Source organism: Eretmochelys imbricata, chromosome 1, assembly GCF_965152235.1.
Source record: "Eretmochelys imbricata isolate rEreImb1 chromosome 1, rEreImb1.hap1, whole genome shotgun sequence".
Taxonomy (NCBI): Eukaryota; Metazoa; Chordata; order Testudines; family Cheloniidae; genus Eretmochelys; species Eretmochelys imbricata.
Genome location: NC_135572.1, coordinates 182,305,602 through 182,328,658, shown reverse-complemented (window position 1 = coordinate 182,328,658; position 23,057 = coordinate 182,305,602). Strand labels below are relative to the sequence as shown.

The 23,057-nt window shown below is 38.5% G+C and overlaps 1 protein-coding gene across 4 annotated transcripts in view; it reads left to right on the top strand.

Annotated features, from left to right (window-relative positions):
* GBE1 (1,4-alpha-glucan branching enzyme 1) overlaps nucleotides 1-23,057 on the top strand; it is a 290,444-nt gene that overhangs the window by 83,432 nt on the left and 183,955 nt on the right. For all 4 annotated transcript variants that reach the window (XM_077819979.1, XM_077819985.1, XM_077819991.1 and 1 more), the window contains one exon: nucleotides 17,140-17,255. In XM_077819979.1, the coding sequence (XP_077676105.1) occupies nucleotides 17,140-17,255 (116 nt within the window). The remainder of the gene's footprint in view (nucleotides 1-17,139; nucleotides 17,256-23,057) is intronic.

Below are 23,057 nucleotides of genomic sequence, written 5' to 3'. Positions count from 1 at the left end.
GGGCTTTTCAGCAGGAGAAGACACTATTGAACAATTTCATGGAGCAAGAGGCACACCATAGGGAATGGGAGCATTTCCCCATAAAGAGGCTGGCTGGCTGACTAGGTGGTTGAATAAGTTCAGGGTCTGTCTGCTGCCAAGGCCCAAGGATCAGTTGATGATCAACGAACTCTGCTGCCCCACACCATCACCACCTCCTTCTCCTCCTCTGGCTGATGCCCAAGGTGTTCCTTAGCCAGAAGATCTTGTTTCAAGGATTCCTTCTACAAGAGGCTGAGATGAAAACATGGAGCCTGCAGGACTATTGGGATCTCACCCTCCACTGGCACATGAAACCCTATGTAGGGGACTCCCTTGAGTGACCGGATGGGGAACAATGAATCTGCAGGAGTCTCAAAACCTACCAAGTAATTGCCTCCCAAACACCTCACAAGAGACATCTCCAGTTTCCCCCATGTCATTTCTTCTCCCCGCCCCTACTTGTTTCACCCTCTTGCCCTTGTCAGGAGGAGGGCAAGTAGATGGGTGCAATAACATTTGGGTGGTGTTCTGTCACTTTTGTAAAGATTTGTTGACCTTTCTTTTTAAAAATATTTAAGTTACACATTCCATCTCATACTTTTATTATATGTTGTCATAAATATAAAGGGAAGGGCAATCACCTTTAGAATCCCTCCTGGCCAGAGGAAAAATCCTTTCACCTGTAAAGGGTTAAGAAGCTAGGATAACCTTGCTGGCACCTGACTAAAATGACCAATAAGGAGACCAGATACTTTCAAAAGCTGGGAGGAGGGGGGGAAACAAAGGGTCTGTCTGTGTGATGCTTTTGCCGGGGACAGAACAGGAATGGAGTCTTAGAACTTAGTAAGTAATCTAGCTAGATATGCGTTAGATTATGATTTCTTTAAATGGCTGAGAAAATTAAGCTGAGCTGAATAGAATGAATATTCCTGTCTGTGTGTCTTTTTTGTAACTTAAGGTTTTGCCTAGAGGGATTCTCTATGTTTTGAATCTAATTACCCTGTAAGGTATTTACCATCCTGATTTTACAGGGGTGATTCTTTTTTACTTCTATTAAAAGTCTTCTTGTAAGAAAACTGAATGCTTTTTCATTGTTCTTAAGATCCAAGGGTTTGGGTCTGTGGTCACCTATGCAAGGTAGTGAGGATTTTTACAAACTTTCCCCAGTAAGTGGGGTGCAAGGGTTGGGAGGATTTTGGGGGGAAAGACGTTTCCAAACAATGCTTTCCTAATAAAAATAAACCCAGATAAATGTTTGGTGGTGGCAGTGGAAGTCCAAGGGTAAAATAGTTTGTACCTTGGGGAAGTTTTAACCTAAGCTGGTAAAAGTAAGCTTAGGAGGTTTTCATGCAGGTCCCCACATCTGTACCCTAGAGTTCAGAGTGGGGAAGGAACCGTGACCCATGTTATGATTTCCTTGGTTTGTCTGTGGCCCTTCTGTGATGGGTTGGATCACAGAAAACCCCTTGGGAACTCCCAACTGATGTGCTGGGACTATCTCTGAGCCTGCTTTCCCTGCCAGCGAAGGACTTCAGTGTCCTGCCTGGTTTGAGCCAGACATGCTTGCCTGCTACAAACCCAGACCCAGGTCTGAACCACGTCCCCCAACAGCTACAGGCTTAACTGAAAACAGCTTAAGAAGTGTTCCTGTCTCTAACGCTCAGATGCTCATCTCCCAATGGGGTCCAAACCCCAAATAAATCCGTTTTACTCTGTAAAAAGCTTACACAGGATAAACTCATAAATCATTTGCCCTCTAAAACACTGATAGAGAGAGATGCACAGCTGTTTGCCCCCCAAGGTATTAATACACACTCTGGGTTAATTAATAAGTAAAAAGTAATTTCACTAAATACAAAAAAGTAGGAAGTAATAACAGACAGAACAAAGTGAATTACCAAGCAAAATAAAATAAAACACACAAGTCTAAACCTAATACAGTAAGAAAGTGATTACAGATGAAGCCTCACCCTCAGAGATGTTCCAGTAAGCTTCTTTTACAGACTAGTCTCCTTCTAGTCTGGGTCCAGCAATCACTCACACCCCAGTGGTTACTGTCCTTTCTCCAGTTTCTTTCAGATACCCTTTGGGGGTGGAGAGGCTCTCTCTTGAGCCAGCTGAAGACAAAATGGAGGGATCTCCTAGGGTTTTAAATAGACTTTCTCTTGTGGGTGGACACCCCTCCTTCACCCTGTGTAGAATCCAGCTACAAAATGGAGTTTTGGAGTCACATGGGCAAGTCGCGTGTCCATGCATAACTCAACTTACAGGCAGCAGCCATTGTTCACATGCTACCTTGAACGTCCTCAGAAGATTTCTTATGTGGATTGGAGTCTTCCAAGATCCATTGTCCATTAAATGTTTCTTGATTTGGGCACTTAACTTGCAAATTCCTTTCTAAAGAAGCTGACCAAATGCCTTACTAAGGCTACTTAAAATCATCAAGTACACTGCCAATATTCATAACTTTGAGTACAAAAATGATACATGTATACAAATAGGATGAATATATTCAGTAGATCGTAACCTTTGCAGAGATGTGTTACATGGCATATGTAGCATAAACCATATTCCAGTTATATCATATTTACATTCATAAGCATATTTCCATAAAGCATTATGGGGTGCAATGTCATACCTTCCTTGCTAAGTATGATGAACGGAAGATGTTTTCAGGTTTGGGATTGGGCCCCACAATTTACAGCTCATGAAATTGAATGTTATATAACTGTCTGGTGCATGATAAAGGAAACATCATCATCTCCAGGTTTAGAAAGATCTAAAGTTGCAAGGATACACAGGAGGAATAGGGAGAGTGCATTTAGTGTTGTGTGTATAATGTAGAAGTATAGTAAACACCACTACTAGTTTTCAATGGAGCAGAAGCCTAAATCACAGAAAAGAGGTAATGTATGACTTTGTGGCTTAGCTGACGTGAAGAAAATCAAAACACAGTGCTAGTAACAATACAGGCAATGGCTGCATCTACCACTACCCTGGCTATAAAGGACCACTCCTCTCCTGCCCTTTCAACTATGGTAGGGATTAGTGCTTTATAAGAGGGGCTAAGTGCAGTTGGCACCACTGGCAATAAACAGTTTAAAAAACCAGACAGGCTGGATACTGCCGCCACCCTGCTCCCAAGCAAATGTTGATAAGGTTGTTAAGAGAGAGTGAGTGCTTCCAATAAGAAGTTCGTAAAAACGTGTGAATGGAGAAGACAAAAAACATTGCACAGTGACCACATTACAACTCTGCTGCCACAGCACGAACTGAACCCAAGGTGATAACCCAGTGGAGATATTCTGTTACTTGTTTGGAATGTCATAGGAGGTAATGACTTCTCAGCTGCAGGAACAAAGCCCTCACAAAGCTATGTGGACTCAGAAGTATGTACGAATGTTGCCTCCCGCATTTCCAGCAGCTGTACAGGATGTGACTGTGTCCTTCAGTTCAGGCAGAAGGCATCCTCCTCCTTCCTGCTATTCCAAGATGTGAGGCATCCTTGGTTTCCCTTGCCTGCTGGCAACTAGGACTGATGTGTATGTAGGTGGCTTCTGGTTCAGAGTTTGTAAACCGAACTTGTCCACTCAGGGCAGAAGCACTTGCGTTTACCCTCACAAATGTTATTGAATGTTCAGCAGGTGATGATTATGTGAATGAGGTTGGTCACGCTGGCATCCAAATGGATACATAAGGAGAGCAACAAACTCTCTATTCCTTCCAAATGTGAACTCCATAGCCATTCTGCAGCTACTGAGTTTGCAATTGAATTCCCTTTTTCCAGAGTCCTTAATATCAGGATCTGGTTTCATGAATCAAGTCAGGATCGGGTATGTGGGGTCCCCAAGAGTAACAGTTGGCATAGATACACCACACAGAACAATATCATTTCTGAAGAATAAGTCTCTTCTCCCTCCCGCACCTCTCCCTTCTAGTCCAATCCTAATGTCCATGTCATGGCATCATGAACCTTTCCAATGTTTCCCACATTTATATTGATGAATCTGCCTCTGTGGTCCACTAAGCCATGCAGAATGAGTGATTAGTAACCTTTTCAGTTCACATTTGCCCCTTGTGGTGGGGGAAGTACAGGGATATGGGTGCCATAGATAGCCTATACACAGTTTGGAGATGCTATTCTCTGAAATCCAGCTATTATTTCTGGAACATTTCTTATGGTAATCACTCATGAGTAAATGAGTGTTTAATTGCCTCACAAACCTACACAATCACAATCCTAACAGTGGACTTTCCAACCCCAAAGTAGTTTGCAGCAGACCTGTAGTAGTCTGTAGCCAGCTTCCACCGAGTAATAGCAATCCGTTTCTGAACTGCTATGGCTTCCCTGAATCGAGTGTTCTGGCACTGGAGGTTTTGTGCAAGGGCCTCACACAGTTCCATGATGACCTGTTTCCTCAGATAGAAGTTTTGAAGCCGTTGTTGTTTCAGGCTTCAAAATTATGTGATTCCACCATTCTGTGCTGCTTCTCCTGCACCAAAAGCGATGGTTGACTCAAGCACTTTCTGTGGCAATACTGGCTACTCCACTTTGTAATCCTTTGTCTCTCAATAAGGAGCAGGAGTAGAGTGAGATCTTTCCTTCACTTTGTGTGTTCCATCCATTTTTCCAAGGAATAACAGTAAAGGGTGATGTGATCAGGAACTGCTGTTGGCAAAAGTGTGAAGGCAGGGAACACCAGCGACATACAAAGTGGTTCCCTAAGTGTCTCCCTGTGATTCACAGAACTCTGGGCTACAGCCCCTAAAATAGTAGTGCTAGCAGTGCATAATAGCAGCAATGTGAAAGTGGGTATATGCATGTACACAATGTTACACCCATGTCCAGAACAGCCTTATGTGGACTCTTGGCATGTGTGTGGGAAGCATGCATGAGCACGTATATGATCCAGTAGTTCAGCATGCATGCCACTGTTGATGTAGTCTTAGATAAGTTGTCTTTTTTTTGTTTCTGTTTTTTTAAGAGGACGAGTGGAAGAAAATGCTCATTTTAAACATACACCAAAGTATGTTGCGAGTACTGAGTTAAATGAGCTTTTGAAAAGTTACTGTTTATGTCAGTTTCTTTGGTGTGGGAGGAGCGGTAATTTAAGAATTGAAATATTTTAAAGGAAGAAAAATGCTCATGCGTAATGAAATAGTATGACAGCTTAAGAATTGTAGTGTTTTTTCTGAAAACTCTAATTTACTTTAAAGTATTTCATGTATCACTTTTTATCAAATGAAGCTGAGATTTAGAACTAATATCTTAGAATAGCTGTATCTGGATTTTAATGAAACGCGGCAGTAAGGAGTCCAAAGTGAATTTCCTTGTAGTCTTTTAAATGAAAAAGTGCGTCATTTGTCCTATATTTCTTATTCATCATCAGACATAGTAAAGTATTCATTCCCAAGAGAAAGAATGCAGTCAGGAAGCTTAGAGGAATAGAAGAGTGTCATTCAGTACAGATGAGTTTTAGTAATATTCTTATGAGAAATTGGGTTGCAAAACCCTAAGATTTAGAATTAAGTTGCCCTAGATATATTTAATTAAAAATTGATAGCTTTAACCTTTCTTTAAGTTTCAAACAGGTTAAAATCACAAACTAAATTTATGGGTATGCTGTATTTTACTTGAATTCAGGAGTTGCTTTTAATATGAATTCTTCATAAAACCTTTGTTCCATAAAGAGACCTTTAATTGAACCACTAGAAAAAGAGATTTTATACAAAAAAGTTTTCAAAGAATTATGGAATTTGAGTGATCATATCTTTCATTTTTGAAACTGAAGAACACATTGCAGGTTAATGTTTTTGACTATTTAAGTACAGTGGACTGTCTTTCAGTTTGTCTTGCAGAATATTAAACTGAAATGTTATCCAGAAATGGAGTCGTCTTCTATAGCAATGTTTGATTTAAGGACCTTATATTCTCCTGTTCTTCATGAGGCATAGGTACTGTAACAAAGTAGGATCTTCTTCCTGGTCTGGGGCTGTCTGGACATCTGTCCTATTTCTGCTGTCTTTAGTTATTTACTCTCTTCCGCCCCCATCCCCTGGACATTCTGCCAGTGATTTTCTTAGCTATATATCAATTCTACCTTCGTTGGATCCACATTTTTTAACAAAAAGAAAAGGAGTACTTGTGGCACCTTAGAGACTAACCAATTTATTTGAGCATAAGCTTTCGTGAGCTACAGCTCACTTCATTGGATGCATACTGTGGAAAGTGTAGAAGATCTTTTTACACACACAAAGCATGAAAAAATACTTCCCCCCCCACCCCACTCTCCTGCTGCTAATAGCTTATCTAAAGTGATCACTCTCCTTACAATGTGTATGATAATCAAGGTGGGCCATTTCCAGCACAAATCCAGGGTTTAACAAGAATGTCTGGGGGGGGGGGGGGGGTAAGGAAAAAACAAGGGGAAATAGGTTACCTTGCATAATGAGTTAGCCACTCCCAGTCTCTATTCAAGCCCAAGTTAATTGTATCCAATTTGCAAATGAATTCCAATTCAACAGTCTCTCGCTGGAGTCTGGTTTTGAAGTTTTTTTTGTTGTAATATCACAACTTTCATGTCTGTAATTGCGTGACCAGAGAGATTGAAGTGTTCTCCGACTGGTTTATGAATGTTATAATTCTTGACATCTGATTTGTGTCCATTTATTCTTTTACGTAGAGACTGTCCAGTTTGACCAATGTACATGGCAGAGGGGCATTGCTGGCACATGATGGCATATATCACATTGGTGGATGTGCAGGTGAACGAGCCTCTGATAGTGTGGCTGATGTTATTAGGCCCTGTGATGGTGTCCCCTGAATAGATATGTGGGCACAGTTGGCAACGGGCTTTGTTGCAAGGATAAGTTCCTGGGTTAGTGGTTCTGTTGTGTGGTATGTGGTTGTTGGTGAGTATTTGCTTCAGGTTGTGGGGCTGTCTGTAGGCAAGGACTGGCCTGTCTCCCAAGATTTGTGAGAATGTTGGGTCATCCTTCAGGATAGGTTGTAGATCCTTAATAATGCATTGGAGGGGTTTTAGTTGTGGGCTGAAGGTGACGGCTAGTGGCGTTCTGTTATTTTCTTTGTTAGGCCTGTCCTGTAGTAGGTGACTTCTGGGAACTCTTCTGGCTCTATCAATCTGTTTCTTCACTTCTGCAGGGAGAGTGATCACTTTAGATAAGCTATTAGCAGCAGGAGAGTGGGGTGGGGGGAGGTATTTTTTCATGCTTTGTGTGTATAAAAAGATCTTCTACACTTTCCACAGTATGCATCCGATGAAGTGAGCTGTAGCTCATGAAAGCTTATGCTCAAATAAATTGGTTAGTCTCTAAGGTGCCACAAGTACTCCTTTTCTTTTTGCGAATATAGACTAACACGGCTGTTACTCTGAAACCTCTCATTTATTAACAATAATCCAAATAAGATAGCAAAAATAAATACCCACCTACTTATACAAAGATAACTTTACAGTATGCGATTCTATCTACAATTGCGATTCTATTGCAAAATTAATTCTTCACTCCCTTGTCAGGACAAAGGTGTCACTTTCCCATGGAATCCTCAAGACTAACTTCTCTTTTCTTCAATGTCTTTGTTAGTTATCTAACTTCCTTTGGAATGTGGTGCTGTGTGTTTGTTTTAACCCAAGCCCTCCTCTCTTTCTTTTGCTTGAATAACTCTCTAGCTGGATTAAAAATGTATTTAGTGGTTATTCCTCAAGCTAAAACAGGTAAGTTTGTGATTCATCAATCTATCATACAGAGTTGTATCTTTTCAAAGAACTATACAATGATTTCTTAATTAATCCTTCTAGCCAATTGGAGGATAGGCAGGGGAATATTAATATCTCTTTTATAGAGATGGAAAGGGGAGGTTGCAAATTGTCCAAGTTTGCATATAAAAATTGTGAAACAGGTTTTAACTCTCGCATCTTTTAGCTCACAGCCCAAGGTCTAATGCCGTACCCCTTAGTGATTATCTGTCAAATCAGTCAACTGGTCTGTTTTCCCATTGGTAAAATGGGCTTATGCAATTACCTAGCTTTAAAGTATTGGACAAAGATGGATATGCTTGATTAGTAGCTCCGTTTTACCGTCGGCATAACTAAACCCACAGATAGAAAATTTATGTTTCCAAAGAAGCACTCTGCTCTAGTCGATGGCTGAAATACTGGTGTTTTACAAAGGATTCGGTTCTGTTATGTACCTATTCTGTACATGGGGGTAGTGGTCCTTGCTCAGTTCCTGGAAGGGTGATGTGAGAATTCACAAAACCTACTTTGAAGGGCATAGAACTGAGGCCAGTAAGTGAAAGAGGTAAGAACAGAGCTTCCTGGCTTGCAGCCCTGTTTAAACTCTCCTAAGCCACGGGGACAATTTGACAGCAGCATGAAAAGATCCCTTAAACTTATTCCTGTGTTTATCTCAACCATTTAAAAAGGGTTCTTGACTTGGTGGCAGTAATTCATAGATGATATGCAGCTAAGCACACACACATAAGTGGTATGTAGGTGTATGTTTTAAGAACACTGAAGGGAGGCCCCACTGCACATACTTAACAATTTTTCAGATGTGGATAGCAGTCAAAATCCGTTTCTCCAGGAATACAGCTAGCTACTGTTCTGTAGTAAGGGGTATTTCCTTGCCAAATCTTTCAGCCACTCCTGTTTTGGCTATAGAGATATTCTTTAGGTAAAGACACTTGAATAACTTTTTGTTATAAGAAAAGTATGTAGTTTCTGCTTCTCTCCTGTTCAAAAAATGGCTGAGTGCTTTTTGATCCAAATATTCAAAAAGAAAAATCATGTTGGAAAATATAGACACTCCCTGGAGAATTTCCACCTAAAGCTTGAGCTATGAAATTCTGAATGAAAAGACTGACTTTAACTGACACAGTATGCTAAGTATATACATGCTTTATTTGTTTCATACAGATCTACACAGTTAGACACAGTACATCTAACCCCCCACTGCTATACTGAAATTCTCTGGGGATATTATTTTGTGCCCCATGTAGTCTTTTTTTTTTTTAAAAGAAAGAACTTTTCTGATATCATGTTATATCATTTTGGCCCAAGACAGATGATTCTGGAGACACTGCTATAAGTCCTTTTTGTTCTCTGATAACTTTTTATTGTTTCCCTCTGAAAATGCTAAAATCGAGCAGTAGTCATATGTGAAATATTTTCTCATGAAATAAACTTAATAAAACAAACCACCCTTAATATAAGCCTGTCAGTATGAATTTTCTTTTATTCCCTCAACATTTTGAGATCGAGATACTAAACCTGTTGGTATTCCCTAATGGCATTCCATTGTTCATCTGAAAAGACACTTAAAATGTTACAACCAAAAACGTTAAGATTTGTCAATTCGTCGTTTTAGCAGCTGAGTAAATCAAGTGTATGAGGCAATTAGTTAGCTGAAATTTTGATACTAGAGGCAATATTGACATTTAGCTTCCTTTAAAAGCTATGTGATAATACTGAATATTTTGGAGACTAACTAGAGACTAACAAATTTATTTGAGCATAAGCTTTCGTGAACTACAGCTCACTTCAAAGTTTATGCTCAAATAAATTTGTTAGTCTCTAAGGTGCCACAAGTACTCCTTTCCGTTTTACGGACACAGACTAACACAGCTGCTACTCTGAAAACTGAATATTTTGTTTGCATATTTTATTGCTAAGCAACTAAGTGACTACTGGCAATATATCCCTATTTTAGAATTCACCATTTCAGAATAAAGGCCTAGTTCATGACAATGTAATGTAAATGTAGCTTTTGAGCATTATCTATAGAACTGAAAATTGGGGAAGTAGAATACTTTGAATTTACCTCTAATTTAGTTTTCTTTATGCTGGCTGTATATTATCTCTTATTTATATATAAATATAGGTTCTAAATGTGACAGTTTAAAGCACTAGAAGTATGTATGTTAATCCAATGGTCAGATAGCTTGCTTTTTCCACTCTTAATAGTCCATGTTGCATTCCATACCTTATTTAGTCATCCATATCTTTAGAAAATTGACACATGGCTAAGATTTCCAGCTTCTTACAATTTCCATTTTGTTGGCTTCTACCTGAAGATAGCATTTTATTTTTTAATCCGATCAAAATAATTTCCACAATGCTAGAGTTAATGAAAGGAGTGAAAAGGAAGGAGAATTTTCCCTAATTTGTTTTCAAAACATGAACAGCTGAAGCTAAAAATGTAAAACCTGGCTTATGGTAGGAATCTAATTGAGAACTAAAATATAAGCCAATTGGAATAAAGGTCCCCCCTCAGATGATCTGTGGTTTGGTTTGCTCCCTCTTGAAATCCAGTTTGGAAAAGCTGATTTCTTGCAGGAATGGCCACATTCTTTAGCATACCCAATATATTGCCAAGGCAAAGTTATTCAAGGATAATGACCTTTAATTGCCCTGCACTGTTTGCCTTTTGTCAATATCTTTTGGAGTTTCATTCAAAATGAAGGTAAAAAGACAACAGAGAAGACACAAGTGAGCCTCACAAAACAAAACGGAGTTTGTAGTTTGATATGGATAGACATTTACTAAATCATCCCAACATACTACCATCCCACTGTCATAATTCCTGAAGTAATTTGTAGCCTTTGTAGCCTCTATAAGGGTACCCCACTGGGTCTCAGGCCTCTAGCAGTCACTGTTTTTCAGGACATGGAACCTGCAATCTTTGTGTAGACCTGGGATTTAGGCTGCTTCTCACTGTGATCACTGTAGCAAATCTGTGTTCAGTTCTGCACCTGCCATCCTGCTCTCCCACAGGGGCTATAACAGGGTTAACCAGTGACCAGCCAGCCTTAACAAAGCCAAGTATTTATTTAGAACAAAAACATTACAGAGAGAACTGATCTTCAAGCAATGAACAGCTTTACATGCAGGTCTTAGCTTATCAGGCAGCCATCTATCTTCCTCTTGCAGACCCTGGTAGAGACAGAGTACTTCAGGCCTTTTACACACCGCCGTCTGTGTACATTAGTGATCATTTGGTGTCTGTTTCTTGCGGGGGCATGGGGAGAAGGGGAGAGAGAGAGAATGACTTCTGCCTCCCATCAGGGTGATGATCATTTTATACAGTTCTCAGTTTTTTGTTTACCCGGCTTCTCCAACCAGGTCAACCTACAATGGGCAGTTTTTCCCAGGAGGATGATGCTTCTCCAGATGTGTTATTGTTCTAGGCATTTGCATTCATCACCACACTCCTGTGATTTTAGTTCCTGCAGGAATAAAGATAATCACAAGGCCATACAGATATGACACTTATGAAGTTGATTTACTGTCTTTGGCTATACCATGTGCCCGTCTTATGTCACACCCTCTACCTTTTTTGTCTTAACCATAATTACTATCTATCTACACTGATATTCCAGTGACAAGAATAATCCCATCATATTTATGTTCTCCAGTCTGGAGCAGTCTGTTTAGTAACACTTTTCTCGTACTTCTGCCTTTTGAGTATGGGAAACATTTGATTGTATATATAATACTGTATTTTTCTCTTCTTTCTGATTTCAGTTTCTACCTTATTTTTATATTGGGGACTATCTACCAGATTACTTGAATTCAAGTTGTTATTTTTACTTATCTAGTTTAAAGTGTGCTCAACCAGCCCCTGCCAAGTTTGCTCCTAGAATGTTGGTATTCTGTTGCTTTAAGTGGAGACTTAAGTCCACGTAGGCTGCCTTCACAGAAAGCATCCCAATGAAGCTCAAAACAGCATTGCTATGCTACTAACAAATGCATATATTGATTTCCAGTGCATCATTGTCTTCATTCATGCTTGGCACTAGGCTGATTTTCCAACGGAGTGAGAGACTCTGAAAATGCTCATACAGTGGAGATGCTGGTGAATGCCCCACACTGCCATACTTCCATAGTAAAGGAGTTTTCTTTTTTAAATGGCTATACCACATTACAGCAAAGGGAAATAAGGGTGTCTGCGTAGGTGTCTCAGAACCATTTAGCGTAATGAAAGAAAGTATGGTTGTGGACAGCTGTACCTGTTCATTATCCAGTGTACCTACCCTTAAGGAACACGTGCCATAGCCACAAGCCATTTTTTCTATTTAGAAACTGTTCCAACACGTTTATAAGAGCACAGCTCTTCTCATAAGAGAACAATGCAATTACTTTGGTTTAGGTATAAACTATTGACTATCAGAATATGCTTGATATTGCTCCAGATGTCTTTAAAGAAAAAAATAAAGGTTTATTTAAAGAGAGATCCTTCTCCCTCCCATATTGATGGTTAAAAAGGAATGTTGAAACAATGAGGTTACTGCAACACATTTACACCTGTGTTTGCAATGGATGTTTCTTTTGAGGAGTGATACATATATATTTTTTTGCTATTCTTGGACAGAGACTCTAATAAAAAAAAATTCATAAAATATAGAAAACACTGACAACATGAGTATGAATTAGAACCCCACAGGACTTACTAAAAAAAAGCTCTATTCAAGCATTTTTAAGCAATAGTTGAATTTAAAATGGGATAGTCTGTGAATGTTTTAGAGAGTCCTTTTGATCACTGCACTAAATGAATACATTAATTTACAATTTCTACTTCTGTTTCAAGTATCTTTCTTACAGTCACGGGGTCTGGCCCAAGAGAACTCCATTTAGTTTCTTTGGGGGAAATAAAATAGATAAAATTAAAGCTTCTTAAACTGCTGAATCAGGATAGCATTCTTTATCTAATTTTCATACTTGGTATTCTTGTGCGTTGTATAACTCTGAATACAGTAGAACCCAAAGCTATCATGAGTTTGGGAAACAATTTATGCAATAGGTGAACTCAACTTGTACTCAGGAAAACATAGTAAGAATCTATATTCTCTCCCCCCCCCATGTTAAAAATAACCATGTAAGAATGAAATGTGGAGCATTTTAGGTTTAAACATAGTGGTTAGGATCTCCCTTAATCTCTACAAACAGCTGCCAAATGATCAAGATGAGAACCTGGGGCACAGCGCTGAAAGCAAGTACAGCAGTATTACATGCTTGTACAATCCTCGTTACCCTCTATTCACACCCTCTGATGGAAATGTTTCTTTGGGGGGGATACTGAAAACATAGGTTCTATCTTCTAAAAGGTATTGGGCTATATGATAAAGTTGTTTGGCTTGTACTGGTGATTACTCCTATCTGTAATGCCTTCCAACTCAATGGGATGCAAAGAACCTTAAACTGTAGGATCTAGTAAAGCGTATTTGACAAGGCCTTGATCTGCAGAGGGAATCTGGTTTTATTAGATTTGCTGGACATGAATAGTCATTGCATTCCTCCATGTGATAAGAGCTAGATATGTTGCCATCACCTGCCCCTTCCTTTGGCCAGACAGCCCTGAATGTTGAGTTTGTCTGCAATTTAGTTACTTTCCCTTTGTACTCTAGACAGTTCATGAATTCAGCTATCAATAACACATCTGTTCAGAGTGGTGGATGTGGTGAGCAGAAACTTTATTTAAGCTACATTTCTGAAAATCTGAGTTCTGTAACCTTTGTGGTGAGGTTAGGCTAGACAGAGGGTTGACTTAAGCTGTTTTCTCAATTATGTTTTGTCCTGATTGTAACAAATTCCAGAAAAATCAGTTTCCCCCCATAATGCTGTGCATGAAGCATCTACTGTTTCAACCAGTCAGATTTTCCTTTTCTGCTCATTGCAGTCAATCTATTCTGGGTTTTAATTTTCGGCAACCCAATTTGTAGATAGGGAAATGCCAGTTGTGCAGTTGTTTAATGTTTACTTTATAACCCCCATCTTTATGGGGATATATGCTAACCACCATAAAAGTCAATGTTTGTTCTGTTCCAAAAAAAGAAGGGCAGTATCTTGGATGTAGATGTTGACTTCTTAAAGGCACCCTCAGTTAAGTGAAAACAGAAATTTGGACTTTTAAGTCTGATATGTTATGGTTCCTTGCTATTTTGTTGGCTCGTCCTTAAACTTGGCACTGAATAGCCTGGAAATACCTTCGCTCACTCATTTGAAGGACTTCACAACCTGCCTATCAAGATGTTACTTCCACTCTGGCAATGAAGCCAGCCTTCATCGCCCACTTGTTTAAATTTTCATATAAGCACTTTTGAGCCTTCTCCCATATTGTTTCTTATGAATGGTAGCATCTCCCCTGTAAACATTGGCCAAGCTACCTCATTATTGTCCTTCAGATCCCTCCTTAAAACTCAGCTACTAAAATCTTGACAATGGCTAGGCAGCTGGTATGCTGAGAGCACTGCCTGTCCTGCCGATCAACATTATTCTACTGTTTCCTTGTGTTCCACTTGTCTCAGAAAAACTCATTAGGGCAGGGACTGTTTTCTGTATGTGTACTGTACTTAACATAATGGGGGTACTAGTCCATGACTGGGTCTCTTAAGTACTAGTGCAATACAAATAACAATAAAATGTGAACTTCGTTGACTCTTCCTAAAGTTGTCAATAAGGCTTGAACAGATGATATAATTTTTTCCCTCTCAAAAAAAAAAAAAAAAAGGAAAAGTTTTTTTTTTCCTTCTGATCCATTGTCATGTTAGGGACTAGCTGTTTCTTGGCTCCTTAGCAACAGTGAGTGATATCAGCATAACAGAGGCAGCATCAGTCCCTGCAAGGAGTTTATTTAACAATATAAACTTTTCCCTATTCCTCTTCCTGGCTACATCCAAGAAAGTGAATTAACTGGTTTCAAAAGAAACTCCTCCTTTGGAAAGACGTGGCATAATAGAAGGGACTTGAAGGGGTAGAGGTGACTTATTATGAGGTAGGAGAAAATTCTTCATTTTAATTGTGAAGTTTTAGGACACTGCATTTCTTGAACGGTATCTGCATGTCTGTATTTTTCTAATCATAATATTTTGGGCAATATTTTCTGGTTAGAATATTTTGGAGCACTTGCCTACACATGTGAACAGATTTATACATAACAATGTATAGTGAATGTTTGTTTGCAAACAGTTCATTGAAATGGAAGTAATTAGTACAAAGTTGAAGATGAAAATGAGCTTAAAGGGGTGTGTGTGTGTGTATTATATATTAGCAGCTCTTTGACTGACCTGTGTGTTTATACACTGCCAACCACAGTGGAGTCCTTACCCTGATTTGAAGCTTCTGGATGCTACCACAATTATTAGTAACTGGGTCAAACTGGATATCTTGAGATGGAAGTTGTTATATAAATGCAGTATTAAGATTGCTTTGCCTTACTATGTGGGCATTGGAATTCAAGAGTTGCTTTCCTGCCTTTTGCTCAATCTACCAAACCAGCTTGCCTTTGTAGGTCTTTCCCTCTGGCAGTAGAACTCTAAATCCTCAGATATCTCCAGTGTGTATGTGCTACCTTAAATAACTAAACCTTCCAAATGTCTCTGATTAGTCAAATGTGCTTACCCATTTTGGGGTTCACAAAACTAATAGTTTCATGCTTGAACTTTTTTCTCAGTATAAACCAAAAAAAGTAGGAAAGTCTTCAGTGAGAAAGAACTCCATTCTTGAACTGGAAATCCTTATCTGATATTTTTCCCCAAGCTTTCCAGGCGTGTATTTTAGACGTGTGTGACATGCCTCAGGGTACAATCTGGGCTGTTGGATTGTTGTGCCCCCTTAACCTTCCAGTCTTGTGTGCACTATACCCTGCTTTGCTATGTGAGCTGCCACTCTTCCCACTCACCCCAGCCTCTATGCAAGTCACCCTCCAGGCAAAAATATCAGAATGCTATACCAAGCACTCTTGAATTCCGTATAGGGTGACGCCTGCATACCCCTAGTTCGAGTCTTGCACCGCAGAAATGTGCGTCTTGCGCTGCTCAAGACCCCCTTTATCAGAGTGAGCTCATTAATTAGTTCATCATTCCATCAAAGGATCTGAATATGCACCAGCCTTTGTAACATGAGTACATTCTCCAAACTTCAATCAAAACCACACTGGCTTAGATAAAACATTGTTTATTAACTACAGAAAGATAGATTTTAAGCAATTCTAGGCATAGAAGATCAGAACTGATTTACAAAAAGAAATAAAATAAGCTATTTACTGAGCTTTACCAGGCTAAGCCAATAAGGTTTCTCTTACCCAAAAGTCTACAGCAGTCTATGCTAACTGGAAAGTTTTCCAGTTAGGACCACTCCCCCCAGTTCAATGTTTGTCTCCCAAATGATCTTGTTGTCTTCAGTGTGGGTGGAGGAGGAGAAGTGGTCTGATGATGTCACTGTCCCTTATTTTTATACTCTTCAGATGCTGGAAAAATCCATGCTGTATCCTGGGGGTAGGCAGCCCTCATTACTTATGTGCTTCACACTTAGTCCTTCACATGAATCACAAGTTCTTGCTTGCACCTTCTGTATAAGTGAGGCTTGACATGTAATGCTTGTGTTTACAGTTTTTGCTATTTCTGGGGAACTGGTCTGTGGGTGTTTTCCTAGGCTCACAACATGTTTCAGTAACAAACATAGAGCAAAATCTCATAACTTCATACACAACGATGATACATCCATTTCAACAAAACAGTAATGTTCACAAATTATGACTTTTCCAGTGATACCTCACAAGGCATACTTTGTACAAAATACATCATAACCATATTCAAGTGGTGAATATGGGGTACAGGGTTTTATTTTGAGGTATAATGTGTCACAAAGGGCATATGTTAAATTTCAGATAATTTTTGTTTAAACTGGCAAGTTTTGCGTTCTGCTATGGTCTAGATCATGGTTTATAGTAAAAGTAGTTTTGTCTTAAGCAGTGATTCTCCTTCACAGATGTAGTTGTTGATTTTAAACTGTAGAATAGCTAACGACAGTAGAAAAATAGGTATGATGGTAAAGTTCCCTTGTCAGCATTAAGTTAAAGCAGGAATATAAGTTTTTTGTTAAGTATAATGCTGAGTTAATATTAGAATCTGATCTCTTAAGAACCGATAATTCTGTTCACTGAACCTGATCCAGTGTTATGTGGTAGTGTCAAATTTAAAAGAAAACAATTTGTTTTTCAGTACCCACTTTCAGTAAGATTGCTTTCAGACAATGAAAGTAAATGTATATTTTAGTACATTTGAATAGGATGAATCTCAGTAATACTCTTCTTCTATTGCAGATGGCTGGAATCCATTTTCTCATCCATATAAGAAAATTGATTATGGGAAATGGGAGTTGTTCATCCCACCTGGACAAGATGGATTCTCTCCTGTGCCCCATGGATCAAAATTAAAGGTTCTAGACTTTTTCTCATCAACTTTGAATGTAGAGTTTAGAGTTTAGATTTTAAATTAAGGCATTTCATTTTTTTAATAATTTGTAGTAGAAAACTGAGGACAAACACATTTAGTGATGTGCTTACCTGTACATCACTGTCCTGAATGAGTAATATCATGCTTTAATTTTCTGGTTTGGGATTTTTGAAATCGAAAAAGATTGAGGTTTGTTTATGGTGTGTTGGGATAGACAAGTGTATGGTTGAGAAAATGTCACAAGCTGAAAATAGAGTGGAATATATACTCAGAATTTATTAAAAAGAAAAATAAGAATGACTTGCAACTCATAAAAAACAAAACAAAAAAAACCACCCCAGCTTTCTGGCTTATATTTTGTACAATTCCTTTAACTGTTAGGGCTCCACTGGAACCTGAATATCTTGCTCATAATGTTTTGCTTCAGGGAGCTATTTGTGGGGCTGCAGTAATGCTAGATCTGGTCTTTTCTCTTTACTTCTATCATCCAGGAAGTAAAATAGTATGGGGTCTCAGAACACGTTTTGTTTTTCAGCCTCATAAATGACTCCCTGAGGCACAAGACTATGGAAGAAAACATACAACTATATTATTAACCACCAGTACTTGAAATACTTTACAATTATTAGAGCTATTGCATCACCCTATGAAATTGTACCAAAGTTTTTAGTCCTGATGGTTCTACAGGAAAGGGCTCTACATACCTGAGTGATATCACTTTAGAGGAGGAAAAATAATTTTTCACAAATTGGGTTGTAGATTGATTTTATCTAGAAAAGTATTGGTATATAGAAAATATTTTAGGTAATTAACTGAAGGATTAGGAATAGGTAAAATATTTTTGATGTAACAAGTGTATACCAGGCTTTGCAAACATATTTTCCTCAGCACCGTTAATGTAAACTAAATTAGACAAGACAAAAGAGGGGGCTGGGAACAAAAAGGGAAAACAACTAGGGCTGTGAAGCGATGAAAAAAAATGAATCACCATTCATTGCACGATTAATCAATAATAGAATACAGTTTATTTAAATATTTTTAGATGTTTTCTACATTTTTAAATACATCTTCATTTACAACACAGAATACAAAGTGTACAGTGCTCACTCTATATTTTTTTATTACAAGTATTTGCACTGTAAAAAAACCACAAGAAATAAAAATTTTTAATTCACCTCATACAGGTACTGTAGTTCAATCTCTTTATCATGAAAGTTGAACTTACAAATGTAGAATTGTGTACCAAAAAAACCTGCATTCAAAATTAAAACAGTGTAAAATTTTAGAGCCTGCAAGTCCACTCAGTCCTACTTCTTGTTCAGTCAATCGCTCGGACAACCAAGTTTGTTTACATTTGCAGGAGATCATGCTGCCTGCTTCTTCTTTACAGCGTCACCTGAGAGTGAGAACAGGTGTTCTCATGGCACTGTTGTAATTGACGTTGCAGGATGTTTACGTGCCAGATGCCTCAACCACCATTCCAGGGAACATGCGTCCATTCTGATGACTGGTTCTGCTTGATAATAATCCAAAGTGGTGAACATCCAAATGCATGTTCGTTTTCATTATCTGAGTCTGATGCCACCATCAGAAGGTTGATTTTCTTTTTCGGTGGTTCAGGTTCTGTAGTTTCTGAATAGGAGTGTTGCTTTTTTATGACTTCTGAAAGCATGCTCCACACCTCGTCCCTCTTAAGACTGGAAGGCACTTCAGATTCTTAAACCTTGGGTCGAGTGCTGTAACTATCTTTAGAAATCTCATATTGGTACCTTCTTTGCGTTCTGTCAGATCTGCAATGAAAGTGTTCTTAAAATGAACAACATGTGCTGAGTCATTATCCAAGACTGCTATAACATGAAATATATGTGGCAGAATGCAGGTAAAACAGAGCAGGTGACATACAGTTCTCCCCCAAGGAGTTGAGTCACACATTTAATTAACAAGCATCATCAGCATGGAAACATGTCCTCTGGAATGGTAGCCGAAGCATGAAGGGGCATACAACTGTTTAGCATATCTGGCACGTAAATACCTTAAAATGCTGGCTACAAAAGTGCCATAGAAATGCCTGTTCACTTTCTGCTAACATTGTAAATAAGAAGAGGGCAGCATTATCTCCTGTAAATTTAAACTTGTTTTGTCTTAGCGATTGGCTGAACAAGAAGTAGGACTGAATGGACTTGTAGGCTCTGAAGTTCTACATTGCTTTGTTTTTGTGTGGTTATGTAACCAAAAAAAAAAAAAAAATCAACATTTGTAAATTGCACTTTCACAACAAAAAGATTGTGCTACAGTACTTGTATGAGCTGAATTGAAAATTGCTTTTTCTTTTATCATTTTTACAGTGCAAATATTTGTAATAAATAATATACTTTGTTTATGTGTTGTACTTGAAAATATGAAAATGTAGAAAAAAAACTATCCAAAATATTTAATAAATTTTAGTTGGTATTTTATTGTTTAAGAGTGCGATAAAAACATGAATGGTCACCTATCAAAAGCCTATCAATGGTCACCACGTCCATGTAAGCCATCCAAAGTATTAATTTAAATACAGAAAAATACAGGAAAACTTGTATAGTCATAAGTGTTTAACTCAGGATATCCAATCAGAATTTATTTACAAAGCAACTTTCTTCTACCAAAAAATATTAGGAAGCTGCATTTAACCGATACCACAGGAAGTTCCATACCGTTTCTACTTTAAAAAATATGTAGAGACAATACGTAGATTATTCAACATGTAGAGACAACTATCTGCCTACAGAAATATGTTCAGGTTTCCCAGGTAAAACTAAGATTTTAGTCACTGAAATATTTGAGAACGTATTGTAGGTGAGTTTGGGACTTTACCGATATCCAATCGGAACAGCAGAAACCAAATAAGCAGATGAGGGGAAATGCTAGCTTTCTAAAAAAGTACAAATCAGAAAAATAATGAGCACGAACTTCCAAACGCTAAAAGAATACATGCTAATTTTCTATTTGGAAATCTCCTTTTTAATCTCTATTTTCTTTTGTTCTCCTCTCTTCCATACAACATTGTTTATTCTCACTTAGGAACATGTATCAGGTGACTCTGACCTTAGAAGTAGTGGATTATCCAGTTAGAAATGCAATTTTTGCTTTGTTTCCTCTTTCTTTGATATCTCAACTTCTCTAGATATTCTTTTTAAAGTTCACACTTTAATAAGGAGAGAAGTTTTAATATGTTCTCGCTAAAATTGGTTTGATATGATAGCTACCAACAAAATTAATTTTAAAAAAAGTTCAATTTTTATATGGAGCTGTGAGCTTTAAAAAACCTAGACCAATTAGCTGATGGATTAAAATACATGAAGAATGCATATTCAGAATTTACATTCTATTGTGATATCTAAAATAAAATATTTCCATGTTAACAAATACAGATTCTTATAAATTATAACACGCTGCAGAAGTTCTAATATTAGGTTGTGAAGAAACTTTTTTTATGGGAGGTGGGGAAGAGAACGGGAGAAAGAAATAGTTGCATACAAATCAAAGATACAGCTATGGCTTAATAATGTATGAATTTAAATAATGTAACTGAATATTTTTTTACAGTATAAAAACCTTAAATGTACTTTCTGCTTGTAATTACTGCTTATGAAGTTCTTTCAAGTTTAACTTTTTTACATGTTATATTCAAAACCACTGAGCACACTTACCTTTGCCCTTTAAGGCATGATTCTACAACTGCTAATGTACTTTATTGTTGACAGCTAGACTGAGGGCAAGTGGAGGATTGGTGAGGAATGCTGATGCGTATTCATCTCAAAAATAAAAAAAAAAATCTTGATTTGGGACTATTAAGATGTACTCTCATGTCTATAATCAATGTGATCTTATTCCTCTTATCCTTGTCCCGGCTACCCAAACTTGGTTGTAACACTAATTTGTTTAATCTTTGCTTGAAGGAGTTTAAGAAAAGAATGTTGTGCTACATTTGTATAATCTGGGAAGATGGGGGCCTGATCCTGAAGGGAGCTAACAAACTATTATTAATATTCCTTGCATGGTGGTACGTGAGATTTGAACCTAAAAAAACTACGTAAAGTCCCATGGTTCTGGTGGTGATGTGCTGGCATAGTTCCAAGATATGTGAACAATGTTTTGTCTGCCCTGGCCACTTTGGGGATGGCTACACTACAAATAAAAACACACTGCTGACTTGTGCCAACTGACTCAGGTTCATGGTGCTAGGGCTAATAAGCTGTTTAATTAGGGTGTAGACATTCAGGCTTGGGCTTGAGCCTGAGCTCTGGGACCCTCCCCTTTTACGGGGTCCCAGAACTGAGGCCTCCGCCTGAGCCTGAATGTCTACATCCAAATTAAATGGCGCTTTACTCTGAGCCTGGCAAGCCTGTGTCAGCTGGCATGGGCTGGAGGTGGGTGTCTTAATTGCATTGTAGACATACCCTTTGAAGTCATGGAATTCATTCTTGCATGCTAGAATATAGCTTTGTCCTTCTTTGCTCCCTTGGCCCTTGATTGTGTTTTGTTGTTCACCCTAACAATAAAGATGTTCGCATTTATCTCTGGGACTGATTGTGGTGGGTTGCCAAACAAGGCCATCAAGGGGACAACTGAAAGTCTCCTGCTCCATTAAGGAAGAGATGACTTCCGAAGTGATTCTGTTCCTCTCTGATCTGTTGCTTTCAAACATTTGACACAAGCTTTGCAAAAGTTTCTATTCCTGCCACTTTAATTGGGCATTTTATCTATACAAAGGTGCACTTCTAAAGCTGCTCCCAGCATGAAACTCAACCATACTATTATCCTTGTACATTCATTTTAACTTAAAACTTACAGGTTTCAGAGTAGCAGCCGTGTTAGTCTGTATCTGCAAAAAGAACAGGAGTACTTGCAGCACCTTTGAGACAAACAAATTTATTACAGCATAAGCTTTCGTGGGCTACAGCCCACTTCATCGGATGCATAAAATGGAACATATAGTAAGAAGATAGATACACACATACAGATAAGTTGGAAGTTGCCATACAAACTGTGGGAGGCTAATTAGTTAAGATGAGCTATTATCAGCAGGAGAAAAAAACTTTTGTAGTGATGATCAAGATGGCCCATTTAGACAGTTGACAAGAAGGTGTGAGGATATTTATAATGGGGAAATAGATTCAATATGTGTAATGACCCAGCCACTCCCAATCTGTATTCAAACCCAAGTTAATGGTATCTAGTTTGCATATTAATTCAAGCTCAGCAGTTTCTCCTTGGAGTCTGTTTTTGAAGCTTTTCTGTTGCAAAATTGCCACCCTTAAATCTTTTACTGAGTGGCCAGAGAGATTGAAGTGTTCTCCGACTGGTTTATGAATGTTATAATTCTTGACATCTGATTTGTGACCATTTATTATTTTATGTAGAGACTGTCCAGTTTGACCAATGTAGATGGCAGAGGGGCATTGCTGGCACATGATGGCATATATCACATTGGTAGATGTGCAGGTGAATGAGCCCCTGATGGCATGGCTAATGTGATTAGGTCCTATGATGGTGTCACTTGAATAGATATGTGGACAGAGTTGGCACTGGGCTTTGTTGCAAGGATAGGTTTCTGGGTTAGTGTTTTTGGTGTGTGGTTGCTGGTGAATATTTGCTTCAGGTTTGGGGGCTGTCTGTAAGCGAGGACTGGTCTGTCTCCCAAGATCTGTGAGAGTGAGGGATCATTTTTCAGGATAGGTTGTAAATCTGTGATGATGCACTGGAGAGGTTTTAGTTGGCAGCTGAAGGTGACAGCTAGTGGCGT